The 16,438-nt window shown below is 41.7% G+C and overlaps 3 protein-coding genes and 1 long non-coding RNA gene across 5 annotated transcripts in view; 2 read left to right on the top strand and 2 right to left on the bottom strand.

The window, feature by feature from the left end:
* The first annotated feature begins 15 nt into the window (after positions 1–15).
* On the top strand, positions 16–11,329 carry hob (bridge-like lipid transfer protein family member hobbit). Its single transcript, XM_088041036.1, has 21 exons — positions 16–168; positions 214–340; positions 390–581; positions 628–1,050; positions 1,093–1,910; positions 1,960–2,096; positions 2,148–2,573; positions 2,619–3,274; positions 3,318–3,561; positions 6,874–7,038; positions 7,086–7,286; positions 7,333–7,872; positions 7,929–8,293; positions 8,340–8,673; positions 8,813–9,174; positions 9,246–9,716; positions 9,808–10,185; positions 10,230–10,514; positions 10,568–10,780; positions 10,826–10,930; positions 11,138–11,329. The coding sequence occupies exons 1-21, from the start codon at positions 110–112 to the stop codon at positions 11,195–11,197; spliced, it is 6,561 nt and encodes a 2,186-aa protein (XP_087897162.1). The 5' UTR covers positions 16–109; the 3' UTR covers positions 11,198–11,329.
* Positions 6,366–6,747, bottom strand: LOC148171130 (uncharacterized). 2 transcript variants are annotated; one of them, XR_015770376.1, is made up of 2 exons: positions 6,603–6,747; positions 6,366–6,554 (listed from the first exon to the last, which is right to left on the bottom strand). It is a non-coding gene; the product is annotated as an uncharacterized LOC148171130 (long non-coding RNA). The 2 variants fall into 2 exon arrangements; XR_015770377.1 differs by having other exon boundaries at positions 6,366–6,539.
* Positions 11,330–11,501: 172 nt separating the features above from the next.
* Positions 11,502–12,537, bottom strand: mRpL50 (mitochondrial ribosomal protein L50). Its single transcript, XM_088041034.1, has 4 exons — positions 12,446–12,537; positions 12,226–12,317; positions 11,717–12,039; positions 11,502–11,672 (listed from the first exon to the last, which is right to left on the bottom strand). The coding sequence occupies exons 1-4, from the start codon at positions 12,503–12,505 to the stop codon at positions 11,548–11,550; spliced, it is 600 nt and encodes a 199-aa protein (XP_087897160.1). The 5' UTR covers positions 12,506–12,537; the 3' UTR covers positions 11,502–11,547.
* A 65-nt stretch (positions 12,538–12,602) lies between these two features.
* skd (mediator complex subunit skuld) overlaps positions 12,603–16,438 on the top strand; it is a 31,204-nt gene continuing 27,368 nt past the window's right edge. Inside the window, exon 1 of the mRNA XM_088041030.1 lies at positions 12,603–12,896. Within this exon, the coding sequence (XP_087897156.1) occupies positions 12,828–12,896 (69 nt within the window). The 5' untranslated portion in view covers positions 12,603–12,827. The remainder of the gene's footprint in view (positions 12,897–16,438) is intronic.

Raw genomic sequence — 16,438 nt, 5'->3', positions numbered from 1 at the left:
TTTTTATCGGAGGTTGGTATGCGTGATTTTCAAAAGTGACATGTAAATATTCAGCTGTCATGAAGGTGTCAGTGTCAATGTGACTTGAAATGTAGATTTATCTAAAGATATGGGAGGATTTCTCGTATTTGTTGCGGTGTTTGTTCTTCTGATCTCTATAACATCATGGTGAGAGTTTCAGAGGGTGTGGACAGTAATTAGCTTGTGTTTCAGGGGCTTGAGGAAGATCATTTCCTGGGTGTTTCAAAGGAAATACAACATTTCGCTAAAAATAGGGAGTATCGGACTGCCCTACTTGAAACTCTGTGATATCCAGATTTCGAAAAGTGGATTCACTATCGTAAGTGGCGCTTTGGGTGCTTATATTTCTTACATAATTAAAATTTTAGCAAGTGGATGAAATCAGTATTAAGAGCAGTTTCCTGAATTCAGAGCTTCCTAAGCTAGTCACTTTAGTGGTCAGGGACGTACGTATTAACATCGGTCAGAGTCATGACTTCATGTCAGTCCCAGAAGACGCACCCAGTCCTTTGGACTTTAGAGACAGAAAAGTACCTCATTTTATCAACACTTTTGCACAGGTAAAAGGGAATTTTACCCCTCTTGGTTGTAATAAACGAGTTCCAGTTTATGGCCATCCACATCTACAACATCTCTGCAATGTTACTACACTCTGAAACTCCAGGGTGTCTCACCCATGCCTCTGCAGCTGAGCTAAGGCTCGACGGCAGCATCCTAAAAAACGCGCGTTTGTTACTCGTCACTTTAAATTTAATAGAAGCCTCGGCGAAGATTCTAAGACACTCTGAGAACCAACTGAAGGAGGCCTGCTTGGCTGAGTTTAAATTCGGTGGATGCATGGAGGTGATTTTAGTAGCACAAGGCCCCCTTTCCGTGGAGGAGTTTAATTTTAAAATGTCTCAAACCAGTTCGGTTATAAACGACGGATTTTACAACATCTCCAACGGTAATAAAATCACCAAAAGAGTGGAGGCAGTTGACCACTTTGAAGACGATTTCATTCAGAGAATTCTCCCTGTGATTCCAAAGGTATTGTCGATTTGTAAGGAATCTTCATAACTTCTTTTTTAGGTATGCTTCATCCAAATCGACGACACGTCTCTCAAAGGAATCAAAGAAAACAGCCAAACTGAATACAACGCGTGTTTAAAGAAACTAACTCTGACGTACAGATCATCGAAATCGGAGATTTCCGGTGCGCCTCAACTCTCCTTCAACTTCTTAATGTGCGATCTTCTTCTACAAAGCAGCCGCGAGAAGGTTCTCTCGTTGAAATCCTTGTCAGTCGATGCAAAGAAACGAGGCGATGTTGTGAACATTTACTTACAAATGAACACGTTTTTGATAACGTACAATCACGATGTTATTCACAGATGGATTTACAATAACTTCCTGAAGTACAGGAGGATTCCGCGCGTTGAAGAGAACCCAGAGAAAACCAAAGTAACAAACGGGAATTCGGTCATGGAGAACATCGTCAAGAAGTTGGTGATAAATGTCTGCGCGGAATTCTCCCAAGTCTCGGCCACTGTTAAACTAAGCGGTCACAGCTCTTCCGTTGGTTTTAACCACGTTAAACTCATGTTAGAACAAGCGCAGAAACACAGAGGGCCTTCCTACAACTCGTACTTCTTGAATTTGTTGCTGTTGGACCGACACTGGCAAACTGAGTGTTTAATCGAGTCGTTTTGGTGGAGTTTCAAGGAGTGGAACCAAGACACTAATGTCTCCAGGAAAATGCACATTTGGGGAACCCCCGTTTATTTTGTTAAGGTCTTGGTTAAAGTGTGCACTCACGAAAACAGCGAAATGGAAATTGTTTCGTTCTTGGACATGGTGCAGCTAGAGTGGTCTCTAGAACTCGCAGCTTGTGTTCTCTTAGCTATAAAGTAATTATTATAATTGAGTTCGAAGGGGTTGTAATGGGGGCGCTTTTAGGTGTCTGAAACAGTACGGATTTGATCTACCAAAGAATTCAGTTGAGAAGGAGGCGACTCGGCCGGTTCTGGGGCCCCAGGTGTATGTCAACGTGGCAATTAACCATTTTAATTGCTTCTTTCAATCGCAAAACACCGGTGAGTTACAGTTACAATCTTCAGTTTCTTGGATTATTGGATTATTTGCAGAATACTTCGTGGTGCAGCTGACCTCGGTGGACATGGCACGAAACGTGGACTCCACGACTGTTCAGTTCGAGAAGTTCAAGATCTTCACCATCAACAACACCGGAGCTTATTACTACTGCATCCGAACTGAAGACATCTCCAACTACAAAACCTTCATAAAACACGCGCAATTGGACTTCCGAAGCGGCCAAACTGGCGTGAGTCTCTCCGAAGAAATCACCGTCTACTGGTCAACGAACTACCACCTAAAAGCACTACTTCTAGTCCGAGACATCATCGACTTCTTCACTGAACTCCGCGAAGAGTTTAATTTGTCATTGAAAGAATCCTCGAGCGTCTACACGACTGTGTACAACTGCAGTATTGTGGGGGTGTTCGCCTTCCACATTGAAATCTCCGAAAAGTACTCAGCTAAAGTCTCGATAGGTAAGTGAAGTAATTGCGATGTTGAATCCTCATGGTTTTCCGTAGACACTTTGCATGTGTCCAAAATGCAGAGTGACATGTCCGTGCAGAACAACACGGCGGTAATTTTCATTGATGGCGCCGACATTTTCACCATCAAAGGCTTGCATTTGCATAGAGTCAAAGACAACAAGTTGGTACGCGACGAGCGGTTGGATAATGAAAGTTTCAAAGTTGCTTGGAACAAAACTTGGGGGCTCTCAATTGATTTATTCAAAGCTGTTTTTCCCTACGAACACAATTACGCGGACGCCGTTCAAAACGAGTTCCTCTCGGTCTTCAAATGGCTAAAAATCGTTCATAACTACAAAAAGGCGGCGTTTAGTAAAGACAGTCCTTTGCCCAGCGACTTGTTGATCAACGTAAAAGAGTTTTTGTTCGAAATGAGCGACGATCCTTTCGAAGTTAAACTAAGAGACAACTTCGAGCTCCTGGAGGACGAGTACATGGAAAGTTTGAAGCGCTCGAAGATGTTAAAGGAAAAAATCGCGGAATTATGCAGGACACATCTCCACCTCCCTGCGGGTAAAGTCGAGGAGTTGTACAACAACTTGAATAAAAAGAACGCGGAGATTTACATCCAAAGAAGTAAACAGATGTTGAGGGCGGCACCATCCCGCACCAGACTCTTTGCCTGGAACATGACAAACGTGGAAATCATGGTAAGTAAATAAACTGAAAGAAACCGAAACAAAGGGTTTTAAGGTCCTGGCAGATCCTTCTATTCATGGAACCGAAAAAGTCATCAAAGTGATGAAGGAGATCGATAGTGATAGTCCCTGGCCGGAGGAGCACATGGAGTTTACCACTCTATGGTGTCGAGTAGTGTCTTGGCGTTGCCAGGAGTGGAAGTTTCAATTGAGGGACTTCCCCCAGCCGCTGCTTGATATAAGACAGTGTTATATCTGCGGGCACCTCGTGGGAGCTGAGCAAGTAGCGCCGAGACGCGGTAAGAAAAGAATTCTCAAAGAGTTGCTTTTATTCATGGATTTACATCATTTAAGAGTACGTTAGTTAAAACCGATCGCTTCTTCCGGCTGAGGGAAATGCCCATCATATCCATAAGTCCTTGCGCCATGTCGAGGAAATCTAAAGCAAATCCGATCACTCCGTCCATGATGTCGTCGGTCATGGACATTTTTTGCGCGTTTCGCACGCCATTCTTGGCCTAAAACACAAAACGTGACCGCAAACTAACTCAATCTTATGCTACCTTTCGGTTGTTTCTCTTAGTTTGATTGTTTTGGCCCTCGGTGAGGTTCAACAGAACAAAAACGAGCAACGCGAGACACAAAATTCGTGTTTTTGTGGACATGATGACACTTTTGTCAGGCTGCAATTGTGTTCTCGTGTATTTATATTTTGATAACGATCGGTAATAACCGGTTAAATAATTATAGCGATCAAACATCAGGGTAATGATCATTGAATCACTTTTCTTTTTGTTGGGTAATTACAGTGCAATACAAAACATGTCATTATCATTAATTGCATTTTATTCATCAAACTTGCAAGACTTTTGATAACACGGAGCGTCTTCTTCGGCCGAAAGCACCAGCAGCCACTCCTAGAACTCCCACGGCGGATTCCACCAAATCCGTGATAAAACCAAAAACTGAATTCAGAATTTCGGTGGCATCAGCACATCCACACGTGTTCCTCGAGTTTTGTATCGTATTTTTAACCTACGGGAAAGGGTGGAATGAGTAAATCCGTTTTAATTATTCAGTTAAATTTATTGATTTATTATGTCACCGATGGTTGATACCACATCATCTATAGCCTCCCTGTTCTCTTCGATTTTAGCTCGAACTTTTGAAGTGGTATTTTTTATCTTCTCAGCGATTTTACCAGCGTCGATATTGAGAAGTGCAATACTCACTTTTCGGTTGACTCTAGTCGCGTTTTTACTTTCGATGAGCGCCAAAAATGTTAGAATTATTAAGCAGAGGAGTTTTTTTCGAGCCGCCATGGTGGTAGTCTCGTTTAATTTAATTTTTTTTGGCCTTGTCTTGTGAAATTTATGAAAATTCATTGTCGGTGGTACAGGAAGTAATTTTTGCCTAATGTGGGTTTTATTGATGCTTGAAACGATATGGTGATTGTCTAGTGTAATAAATTACGCTCATAACAATTACAGAGGCAGTCACACTTTGTAAATTTCGTCACGAATAAATTCCGTCACCGGTTAAAATACAGAGGCCGTTAAGAGACTCAGGCGCTCTTTTCTTATTTTTGTCTAGTTTTACGTCTGAATTCGTTTAAAAACGATACTTAACATTTTGTAACTCTTCCATTTTAAGAGTTATTGGTGAAGTGTGCGAAATTTCTAAGTTATTATTTAAAATAAACAGCTTTAGAGGCATTCAATTTTTTGGTAAACGAAATTTTTGAACGTGGGAAACTTTATATTCTGTAATTCTATCACTTTGAGAATTACAGGGTTGAAATTCATATGGGTTACCACCCCTTATCTTGTTATTTGGTGCGCAAAATTTCAACACGATTCTGTAAAAGGAGCATATTTTAGAGGCTGTAAATCTTTGGACAAGCGAAAATTTCGAACATGCGATGTTTTGTTACTTGTATTTCTTTATTTTGAGAGTTATAGTGCTGACATTAGTACAGGTTACTACTCATTACCTTGTTACTTGGTATATGAAATTGCAAAATTATGCTTAAAACGTTAGGAATTTTCTAGGCAGTCAAGATTTTGGTCAACGAAACTTTTAAAAATGTGTTACTTCATATCTCGTAACTGTTCCACTTTGAGAGTTACAATGATGAAATTTTTATGGTTTATCACTCCTTATCTCGTTATTTGGTACGCAAAATTTCAATACGATTATGTAAAAGGAACAGATTTTACAGGCTGTAAATTTTTGGACAAGCGAAAATTTTGAACATGCGATGTTTCGTTACTTGTATCTCTTTTATTTTGACAGTTACAATGCTGATATTTGTACAAGTTACTACTCATTACCTTTTTACTTGATATATGAGATTCCAAAATTATACTTAAAAAGCTACGAATTTTTTATTGTCAAACATTTTTGATCAACGAAATTTTAAATAATGTGTTACTTTGTATCTTGTAACTCTTCCATTTTGAGAGTTACAATGATGAAATTTCTACAGTTTACCACTCTTTGTCTTAACATTTGTTGGGCAAATTCTCTAAATTGTACTAATTTTAGCGGTTTTCAATTCTTTAGCAAACGAAATTTGGAAAAATGCCAAACTTTATATCTTGTGACTAATTCCACTTTGAGAGTTACAGTGTTGAAATTTTCATTTGGAAAAATGCCAAACTTTATATCTTGTGACTATTCCACTTTGAGAGTTACAGTGTTGAAATTTCTACAAGATACGACTCTTTATTTTGTCATTTGATACAAAAAATTTAAGATTATACTTGAAAAGGAATAGATTTTAGAGGCTTTTGTCTTTTGCTCAACGTAACTTTTAAAATTGTGTCACTTCATATGTTGTAACTCTTTCATTTTGAAAGTAACAGTGTTGAAATTGCTACGAGTTACTAGACTGTACGTACGTTATTATCAAGGATTGACTATTTTTTAGAGGCTGTGAATATTTGGAAAAAATTGCATCTTATAATATTAAATAATAATAAAATTGTAACTCTTTCACGGTTACAGTATCAAAATTTCCAGGATTTTAGAGGTTGTGCAGTATCCAGAATAAGAAATAGTCTTATTGACTAGGAAAACACATTTTATTTCTCCTCAACATTCATACAAAACAGAAGTAATTCTTGAAGTCAACACCACCTCATTTTCCTCCCGGAAAAGCATTCATCACGTCTTGAACTTTTTGAATCGTATTCTGCGCTACTTCCCCCAGCTTCTGTATCTTCTGGTTCATCTTATCCATTATTTGGTCTGTGGTTTTCGGGCTCACCAAATTCTGAGACGCCACAAGCTAAATTACACAAATAAATGTTACTTTTTGGTGAAAATCCACACTCACCTGTGATTCTTTTCGTTGTCCTTCAACCATTACAGCCACCAGAATCAGAATAACAATACAAGTAAACTTAAGAGTTGTCATTTTCACTAATTTTCAGATCTAACTGTACTTCCCTGATTGCGTCTCTTCTTTTTAAACCTCTTGTGTGTCCTCGTAGTTATAACTGCGGGTCACGTTTTATTGTTGTTATTCGCACCGTAATAATTGCGTGTGTACTACTAAATTATGGAGTTATTGAATGCAGAGTTTGACTTATTTGGTTGTTTTAAAGCCGTACGCAGCGTCGTGGTCAATCTAGGCGAACCCTTTGAGCCATTCACCGTAGATAGAGGCATGTTACCATTGAAATTCTACCACGATTTTAACTGCGAAGTTAAATCGTACAGTTACGCCTTTGGGCCTTGTTGGGAGCCTGTGATAGCCCAGTGCAACTTAAGTAAGTCAAGACGTGTCCTAATTCTTTTAGTGTAAGTTCTTGGGTAGGTTTTGAGAAAATTGCTGCTCCCTCGCGCGACCCATCGCCGCCATTGTCTTTCTGGGACAAAATGCGACTTTTGCTCCATGGTCGCTTGACTATGGTAGTTCAACAATTAACAGTTCTTTTACACGCGTCTTTGGATCCGTACAATACCACCGAGGAAATGGAACTGACTTGGAGCCAAGTCATCATGGATTGGACTAATGGTACTTTTAGCCAGTGATGGTTTCTTGTCTAATGATCAAATTTAAGCCAAATTCGTGTTCAAAGGAGATTTGAATATCTTCGTGCGAACTGCTTCAAAGTACGACGACTGCCAGTTGCTTCACATGCCGAACTTGAAACTGATCTTAGGGATTCAATGGGTGTGTTTGGGCGACCCTAATGATCACCATAACGTAATTCAATGCGCTCCAGATAAAGTACCGGAGTACTCCAGTAACCAAGTTCATGATTCTTTCAGAGCTTTTCGGTCACAGAACGTCAATTTGAGTATTGTGCTAGAGACTAGACCCACCAATCAGTCGAATTATGACTGTCCGGTGTTGGTACTCTACGGAAGTACCCTCAGATGGATCGAAAACTTGAAACTGATTCTCTCTGGTGTGACGCGGCCGACGAAACGAGGGAAGATTTTCAACAACGTACGACAACGGAAGATCCAACTGAGTCGCCACTACAAGAAAGTTCATCTTTTGATGGGATTGCACAAGTTTAAAGTGTGCTATTGGATGTCCTTTGCGATGCAAAGAGGGTGCGAGTTGATCGGGGGACGCCTGTCTTCCAGCTCCGGTAACAACCAACTTAACAATTCCTGGTGGTAATAAAATTTACTTATTTATCTGCAGAGCACATGTTGTCGCTGGTGCCGATCGACGACGGCCTCACCCACCGCCCCAAAGCCGAGTGGTCCATCGTCTACATGAACTCTGAGCTCAACGACTCCGAAATCTGGCTCAAGAGCGCGTTAACCGAAGACCCAGAGATCGAAGCAATGTCGCTCCGACAACCCGTGGAAAAATGCTACTGTCTTTCAGTAGCCAAAGTTTCGTACGGCCGCGAAACTGTCGTCCCCAACCGAGAACACAACTCCTGCGAACGCAACAAAGACACCCCCACGCATCGACTCGTGGTCTACGACTTGCGGGGCGCTTGGACTACCAGCAACCGCAACGTCGCGTTCGCGCTCTTCGACACTTTCATGAAGAACAAGGTAGTCTCTTCAGTGTCTCTTAAGAAGGGTAACGTTCTGGTTTCAGCAAATGAAGAAGAATCTTTCAACTGAAGCTCTGAAGGCTTTCCGTAAGGATAACAACACCACGCCTTTGAAGCGAAGGAATACTGACGCTCCTGGGACTCCCCCGAACTCTTCCATACAGACGCTGCAAGCCGCCGCGACTTCGCAGGACGCGCATTCTCCAAGTACGAAGCTGCAGTCAGGTCTCGCTGCTAACATGCTGCAGCAGCTGATTGCCGAGGCTGACAATAAGGCGGTGGTGTACAGCGATGACCTGTCTTCTGTGACGCGGCAGCAACATTTGCAGGGGCTGCAGGCGTGCCAGGAGGACGATGTGCAGCACCGAAATTGGCAAAGTAACTATGACTTTTTTCAAATTTCGCGCTCTGAAATTAGGGTGTTTTGTCAAATTCTGGGGATAATTTTGGTGATTTTGTTTTTTCCACTAAACAAATTTGAAATTTGAAAAAATTTAAAATTAATGAGTCTTCTTAGTCGCCCTCGTGAACGCGCAAGTGCTCCTCAAAGGGTGCGAGACCAAAGGCTACGTAATCCTCAGCGCTGCCAAGGCGGAGATAATCCAGCGGATCCACCGCCCGGTCTGGAAAGACCGCACTCTAGTCTCCAAGACTACATGGACCGGAGCCCTGGAGTGCATGCAGTACTACGCCACGGTAAACGCCGGTGAAAACGACGACTCCGTTAACGAGAATATAATGTGGCTGACCGTCGACAACATCCAAGAGAAGGAATCGACGGAAATCTCCGAGCCATCGGAAGTGCCGAACATGGTGGGCAGCGGCGTCTCTGTGGGGGCGGTGGTCAGCGATACGGTTGGCCCCAGCAGCTCCAGTCAGGTGAGTAAAAAAAAACGCACACTGCAGCGACTAGTTCATTAACCCGTAAATCAATAAATCAATCAAAATAGCTGCAAAGGATTGTGTCGAGATGTAAATGCGAGTTTTTCTACGCGGGATATGGGGATATTAGCGTCGACCCGGAGGCGGTGGGAGAGTTGCCGCCGCCGCCGCAAGAAGACGTCGGGCCGTGGGATCGGCGGCAGAAAGCCGTCAATGCGTTTACCTTAATGCATTACGATTTGGATGTTTGTACCAATTCTTTACAATACGCGATGTTGTTGGATATTGTTAACAATTTGTTGCTGTACGTGGAGCCGCATCGGAAAGAGGCGTTGGAAAAATTGGCGAGGATGCGGTTCCAACAGTTGTACAGCGTGGAGGATCAAAGACGACCGATTCAGAACCAGCAGACGCTTGTAAGGACGACTGTTAGTAAACTGCGGAGGTTGGAGAAAGAGACGTATCTCGTTAGCAAGGCTTTGGCTGAGAATCCGGCGGATCACGAGCTCGTTCTGGAGATGGGCAATCTGGAGAAATTGGTATTATTGATTCCAAAGTTCAAAGGACAAGAATTGTTGTCCTTTGAGCTTGCGACTGGGAGCTTTGCGCCAATTAACGAGTCTGTTAAAGGTATACGAATGCAAAAATCAATTGAACGCCCAAAGCGAAGAATTGGGCATGATGCTGTCATGCTACAAAGAGACGCAATTACTCACAAACAGTCGACTGGCCACAACGAGGAGCGACAAACCATTAACCATCGTCAGAGCGAACGAGATTTGTTTCAAACACGCCCAATGGAGACTAACCGAAGCTGATGGCCAAATTGGCATTGCTGATTTAGTCCTCAGCAATTTCTTATACACCAAAAACTCGAAAAATGACGATTCCGTCGAGCACCTCCTCGAGCTGGGTTATCTAAGAATGACCAACTTGCTCCCTAATGAAATCTACAAAGAGATCCTGTGCCCCAGCGAGATCCAGCACGGAATGCCCATCGAATACAAGGTTGGGGTAGGCGTACCGGACAACTCAATAAAATTTTCTTCCAGAAAGTCCTGCGGATATTCTGTCGGGAAAAGCAACCAGTCGGCGGCATTTCCGTGAAGGAACACTTCGAGATTAATTTAGTGCCGCTAACAATCGGAATGACGAAGAAATTCTACGGTACCATGATGAAATTTTGTTTCCCCGAACGAGAGAGCGAGAATATTGATTATTCGGACCGGATAAGCGAGGACGGGGCGAATGAACCGAAAACGAAGAAGTCGAAAGCCGCCAAACGAAACCGAGATTCGAATTTCTACGTGTTGATCGATGACGTCGAAAAAATGAAGGTGATGACGCCACCCCCACAACCCCACAACCACAAAAACTAATTTTTTTCTAGGAACGAGCGGAGAAAAACAAACTGTTCGTTTATATAAAAATTCCAGAAGTTCCGGTTAAAGTTAGCTACAAAGGAAACAAAGAAAAAAATCTTGAAGATCTCCGAGATGTCTCGCTTGTAATCCCGACTTTAGAGTACCACAATATGACGTGGACGTGGCTGGATTTCCTGATGGCGATCAGAAACGATACGAAACGGGTGATTTTCTCACAGGTAAGTTGGGGAAGTTTGAGGGTTGTTACGATTTTGGGGTTGCAGGCGATTAAACAAAAATTGCAAATTAAGAGGAACACGGGGTCGATGGATGAGAGCTCATCGCCGCAGGAGGAGGACAAAGCGCGCATGTTGTTTGGCGTACGACACGTGAGTATCCGTATTACAGCGACGGGCAAAAAACTGCGAGATTTATTTTTATAAATTTAGTTGTGTAAATCGGGATAATTTATCGTAGTTTCAACAAAAAAATACTCGTTACTAGTTCAATAGGTTTATTCTAAACCCGTTTTACTATGACAAAAAATATCGTCCCCGTTTTTTTGTTCATCACTGTACCCACAAATTTCTTTGTAGGCCCCGGAAAACAGAAGCATCAGAAAGGGGGTCGGCGGGGTGTTCAAATTCGGGAAATGACGAAAGGTCAACAAGTTTTAATGCTCCTAAATGTATATTTTTGTAAGCTGTTACAAACTATGCTTTTTATATATAAATTTTGTAATTTATTAACTTCGGATGTGCTTAATAAATGTGATTATTTATTCTAAACCGTTGCTTCATTTAAAAAACCTTTTCGGACTTGTTACATAAATAGCAGCCTCGGAAATTTTCATCGGCGTCGTTTACAATGGGAATATACAGTGGAATTGTACCACCGCACGCCCATGCTTGGTGTAATACTGGTTGCCTACGTGTCAGGCCTCGGAGGAATTAAAACCACTTTTTCTCTCAAATTGTATTAACTAAATTGATTCGATCCTTTTACATTAAGAGTTGAAGGGCCACTCTTGGTTTTGCAGGTGCCCTTTGTACTTCCCCTTGTATTTTAGTCCGGTGACTAACGTGGAGCTCCTGTTGAATGCGGTTTGCCCTTTAAACTTGGTGTCGGTGTCTGTGGAAAAAAATCAGTTTTTATAGTCGCCAGGGTGGTACTACCTGGATGAAACCGGTGGTATTCGAATTGGACGTGTAAATTCTGGGGTAGTTCCATGTTGCGCATCCTGTCCAAGGGGGTGATGGTGTCCACCGGCGTCTGGTAAAACTTCTTGACATCATCCAGAGTCTCCATCGTGTGTAGGAGCGAATTAGGAATGGGATGATCGAGTTCTTTGGCACAAGCGGTGCATAATTGGAATTTCTGCGTAAGGTTTCCGACGGACGTCTCGGCGCTCGTCGTCCCTAGAACCTTCTGGAAGACGTCGTCGAGTTTGGCGTCCACGTCTGGCGGGGGAATGTAGGTGTTTTGCGGCCTGAGGAACCTAAAAAATCGTTTAAATATTCAATAGCAAATCCTGCACCGTTCGATTTTCGTATTCACGCGCAGTATCGAATTTATTGACCGTCTAGTGGCGCGCCCTGGCGGCGCACGCCCGTAGCACGGGGGAAAGCAAGGATGGCTCCCCTCGTTAGACGCAGTTCAATGTGAACCTAGGAAAGGTACACACCCTTTTGCCGCGATAGACTGTGCCGTGGAGTCGATTTTTGGGGGCCGCTTCTTGTCATAATCGGAATTCTTCCTGGATTTCGTAGCAAAGCCCTGAAACAAGCGAGGAACGACATAGTACACTACCGGGAAAATTCCAGTGACGTTCGTGGGGTGTAGTGTGTGCGGGGGGCTTCGTGGAGGTTCAGTGGTGGCGTGTGGTGGAAAAATATGATATTTACGTTTGTTGTTGGTCGAATTTGGACGGTTTTGAAAACGCCATGCCTCATCAGCGCCGCCATCGCAGTCGACTAGATCAGAGCGAGTCGGCGCGCTAAGACGTGCCGTGGGAAGTCGGCTTTTTTCGGTGCAGCGCCGCCACGGACGACGTGTGTCGTAGACCAAATGGCATGGTGAAACTGTGAAATGTCTCGGGTCTTGCTTTCCTCCGATTGGAAGCGCTGAATTAGTGTGGCTTGTTGTTTCCTATCCGCCATTTTGCAGTTGCGATCGAAAGGTGAAAATCTCGGTAAATGTTGGAGTTTAAAGTGCGTTAAAGCCGCGAGTGTGTGCTGTGACAAGTTTCTGTGTCGTGTTCTTCAAATCTCCTAGAATGGATCAGGCATGACGCACCCAAATTTTCAAACCAACGGAGCAAGTTTAGAAGATTGCCACACGAACTTCTTTGCTCTGGTAAGTCGATTTAATTCGCGACAACCGCCGCGCACTTTCCCTAACCTATTTCAGTCTTGTCCGCGAACTGACATTACCCCCAACTTCCCCCAATGTTTACGTTTTCGTCCCGAAACTTTCCCCCAACAAATGACATAATTATCAGCTAAACAATCCCCCCTCCCGCCAGCTGATAACCGGGCATTTTTTCGCGAGTCCAACCGACCGGTGACTCCTCTCCCCCCAGACTCGCACCCCTTTTAAAGCATGCAAATTTTCGCAAACTTGCTCGTCCAAATTGTTTAACATTGCGGGTGTTCGACGATCTCGTGTGAACGAACGCGATACTCCGGTGAAGCGACGTTGCCGCTTCTAAACGTAACGGTCTCGATTCTCGACTGTTTCTCTTTCGTGGGTATCTAGATCACCGAGTCCCCGTATCGCCGCCTTGTTATCGGGGGTGGTGGATTTCGCCCGTGGATATTTGGTCTGAAGGGGGTTGCGCGAGGTGCATGTTTCGCATGCCTTCGGTCTTGGCTATTTGACATTGACGTATGTGGAGTGCGAAGCGGCAACGTTGCGCCTTCGCGGCTAGTGACAGGCGTACAGTCTATGGAATAAACGCAGCTGATTACGAGGCCAGCCTACATTTACTTGCAACATTTTAATAATACACATACCGAATGCGACGTTGTACTATTTACAACACAACAATTTGCCCGGCCCACTTTGATCTCAAACACTCCAGAGTCTGTATCACTGATGCACTTTTCGGGATCTGATTTTCTGATAACCTACTTGGAATGTTTGTTTTGCACCAATCAGTTCCGCCTTTACTTTTAGAAAGTTTACTTAATGGCCGCTTGAAGAAATCACCGATTAATTAGTTCGTTATTCTGCTGCATAACCCAATTGTTTGCGATTTGACACATTTATGCTATAAAGTGACGAGATTGGCGCACTGCCCAATCATGTTCACTGTTTAAAAACAACAAATATGCGAAGAATATTCCCAATCATGTAGGCCTACTTATATCTAATAACTCGAGATTATCTCAAATATCACATTCTTAATTTATCTTCGCCATTTTTATGCCTTCTTAATTTGGCGCGAAAATAGTCGCTTGACCAGAAACGCCTGTAATTTCAACCCACTTTTACATAACACAATTAGAATTCTTCTTTATTTTTTGGTCTCGTCCAGAGTATTTTAGGACTAATTCCCAATGCCAAAGGATGGTTTTCGAGTTAAGTTGTTTGCTCCTTTTACTTGATTAGAACGCCTCTAGCTTCAGGTTAACTGGTATTGTTCTTGTAGGCTATAACAGGTGTGTCCTAACATAGATAATCTCTTCATCATGTTGGAGACGTGGAGTAAACCCATTTCTTCTCTAAGGTCTTTTTGAGTCCAACGTTACCAGTAATTTGAAGCTTTTAATTCTGGCGAAATAGATATTTACGTAACAAGTGCAAAAAGTGCCAAATTTCGCACTAGTGCAAGAAAGACACTTTCGGACGAGTTATGTACACTATTTTTTCTACGACAAATAAAAAAAAAGAACAAATATTGACAATAGTATATTTCTTATTTATTCTAAATGTCATTTGCCTACGACCTCATATGAAAGTGACATTTGCCATCGTTAAATCGTAAAAAACGAATTGGTTTGGTTGTTTCTGATATAAGTCAATTTTGACTGGTCTGTGCGGATATCTTCATATCTTCACTTGTGTCTTACTTTAGTAAATAAACGTACGAAAACATCAACTTTCCGGGTCATTTAACTGTGTGGAACATTCATATGGGTCTTAGAAAAATGTCATTTAAAATAAGTAAGAATTGTTTCTATTGTTTCGTTGCAATGGCGCCTCGTGCATCTGCATTCTCACTAGTGCGAATTTTGACACTTTCCGCACTTGTTATGTAAATATCTCTTTGATCATTTTGCAACAAGAAATTTTAAAAACACGAAAACTAAGCCCATTACCTCTTTTCTTCTTCTAGATAATGATTACAACTGGAGATCTTGGATTTCTCTAGTGCTGTATTTACTGTAGTCTTTTGGATCTTTAGTTTCCGAATGATCTAGAATTTGGTCGATTTCTAGCTTCTTGCTGATTCAGAAGCTAGAATTATCATGATTTTGGTCATTGTTTTGTAATTTTAAGTTCTTGTGGATTTTCTGGATATCTGCTTTGTTTCTTGGTTATCTCATCAGCTTGTATGTCTATGTCACTTTTGTAAGCATTTTTTAACGACTTACAGCAATGTTTAGTCAAATTTGATCTTCCCGTTCAACAATATCAAACTCAAAAATTGAATTGTTATGAACTCGAGTGCTTTCACTTTTGGTGATCGTACGTTCACATATCGCACATCACATAAATTCTAGATGCCGCGATTTACTCCAATTATAGATTTTTTTCTTATCGCGTTCTATTGTGTTCTATTGTTAGCCCATTTATTTATAGTTCTTTTATTCCTTACGTGTTGATAATTCACCTCGTTGCATCAGTCAGAAGTTATCGTTCTCATTAGAAACAGACCTTATTCCAATCACAATTTTTCGATATTCGTCATTGTGTTGCTCTGATTAATTTGTAATGAATTTTACTATTACAAAGAACACAGTGAGTAATAAAATAGGAACTGGAAACATTTATCAAGCAATTATGTTAATTATATCTTGATTGACAACAGAGTTAACAAGGGAAAATTTTTAATCGATGACCAGAATTTTTGGCTCGCCACTGCAAGTCTTTTATCTTTTTTTGAACCACTTATTAACGTCCAAAGATACAAGTGCAAGCAGTCTTACCACCCAATCCAATGTAAAACTGGAAACTCCAATTAAAAGATACGTTTCAAAAAAAATAAAATCATGTCTTATCTCACGTGACATGACAGTAATCTAAAAACTAAATTTAAACGTCAGATTAACACGTCAAACATGTTTCTTGATGCCCGTTTCCGTATCAACGAATCGGCGATTTGATTATTCTGTTGCTTACTGTAATTACAATTTTTTGGGCTGTTGAAATTGAAGAGAAAACGCAAGATTTAGTTATTGGGCGGGTCCGTCGTGACTAATAAATTCGATAATTTTGCAATGCTGTTTCAAACTTTTTCTATTTGCTTTCCTATCGTATCTTTTATCTATATGGGTGTCCGAAAACTGCTTTCTGAAACATATCGACTTTGTAATTAATAAAAATCTCCAAAGCCCCGTCAGATTTCATTTCAATTTCGCATTAAATCCGGATTACGCCCAAGTACCTACAGGTAATCAATCAATCCTGTCGATGAAATCCCGATTTTGGAATTCCCACGCCCTAAGATACATTTCCAAATTGGCAACACCGATTAGCCGATATCCTCGTTATAGACAAGAGGTTAAAGACTTCGACCTTGAGCTTATCGAATCATTATCGCAAGACTGTTTGAAGCGTTCGAGAAGTGATACTTTGCAATGTAGATCCAAACAAACAATTCCAATATTGCGAAAAGTGAATTTGCACGCGTAACAAACTTGATTTTCTGGTTACGAATCTGATGAAAAATT

Source organism: Gnatocerus cornutus, chromosome 7 (assembly GCF_029298725.1).
Source record: "Gnatocerus cornutus isolate USDA-ARS CGAHR chromosome 7, icGnaCorn1.1, whole genome shotgun sequence".
Classification (NCBI taxonomy): Eukaryota; Metazoa; Arthropoda; class Insecta; order Coleoptera; family Tenebrionidae; genus Gnatocerus; species Gnatocerus cornutus.
This window is presented reverse-complemented; position numbering and strand designations above follow the sequence as displayed.

What these genes read in the sequence shown, in the direction of transcription:
- mRpL50 (XM_088041034.1), bottom strand. Translation starts at nt 12,505, where the DNA reads ATGGCGGCGCTGATGAGGCATGGCGTTTTCAAAACCGTCCAAATTCGA. An exon ending in CAGTCTATCGCGGCAAAAGG is followed by an intron (nt 12,040 to 12,225) that starts GTGTGTACCTTT and finishes ACGATTTTTTAG; the next exon opens with GTTCCTCAGGCCGCAAAACA. An exon ending in ATACCACCGGTTTCATCCAG is followed by an intron (nt 11,673 to 11,716) that starts GTAGTACCACCC and finishes TTTTTTCCACAG; the next exon opens with ACACCGACACCAAGTTTAAA.
- hob (XM_088041036.1), top strand. Translation starts at nt 110, where the DNA reads ATGGGAGGATTTCTCGTATTTGTTGCGGTGTTTGTTCTTCTGATCTCT. An exon ending in CGAAAAGTGGATTCACTATC is followed by an intron (nt 341 to 389) that starts GTAAGTGGCGCT and finishes TTAAAATTTTAG; the next exon opens with CAAGTGGATGAAATCAGTAT. An exon ending in TGGGCAATCTGGAGAAATTG is followed by an intron (nt 9,717 to 9,807) that starts GTATTATTGATT and finishes AGTCTGTTAAAG; the next exon opens with GTATACGAATGCAAAAATCA.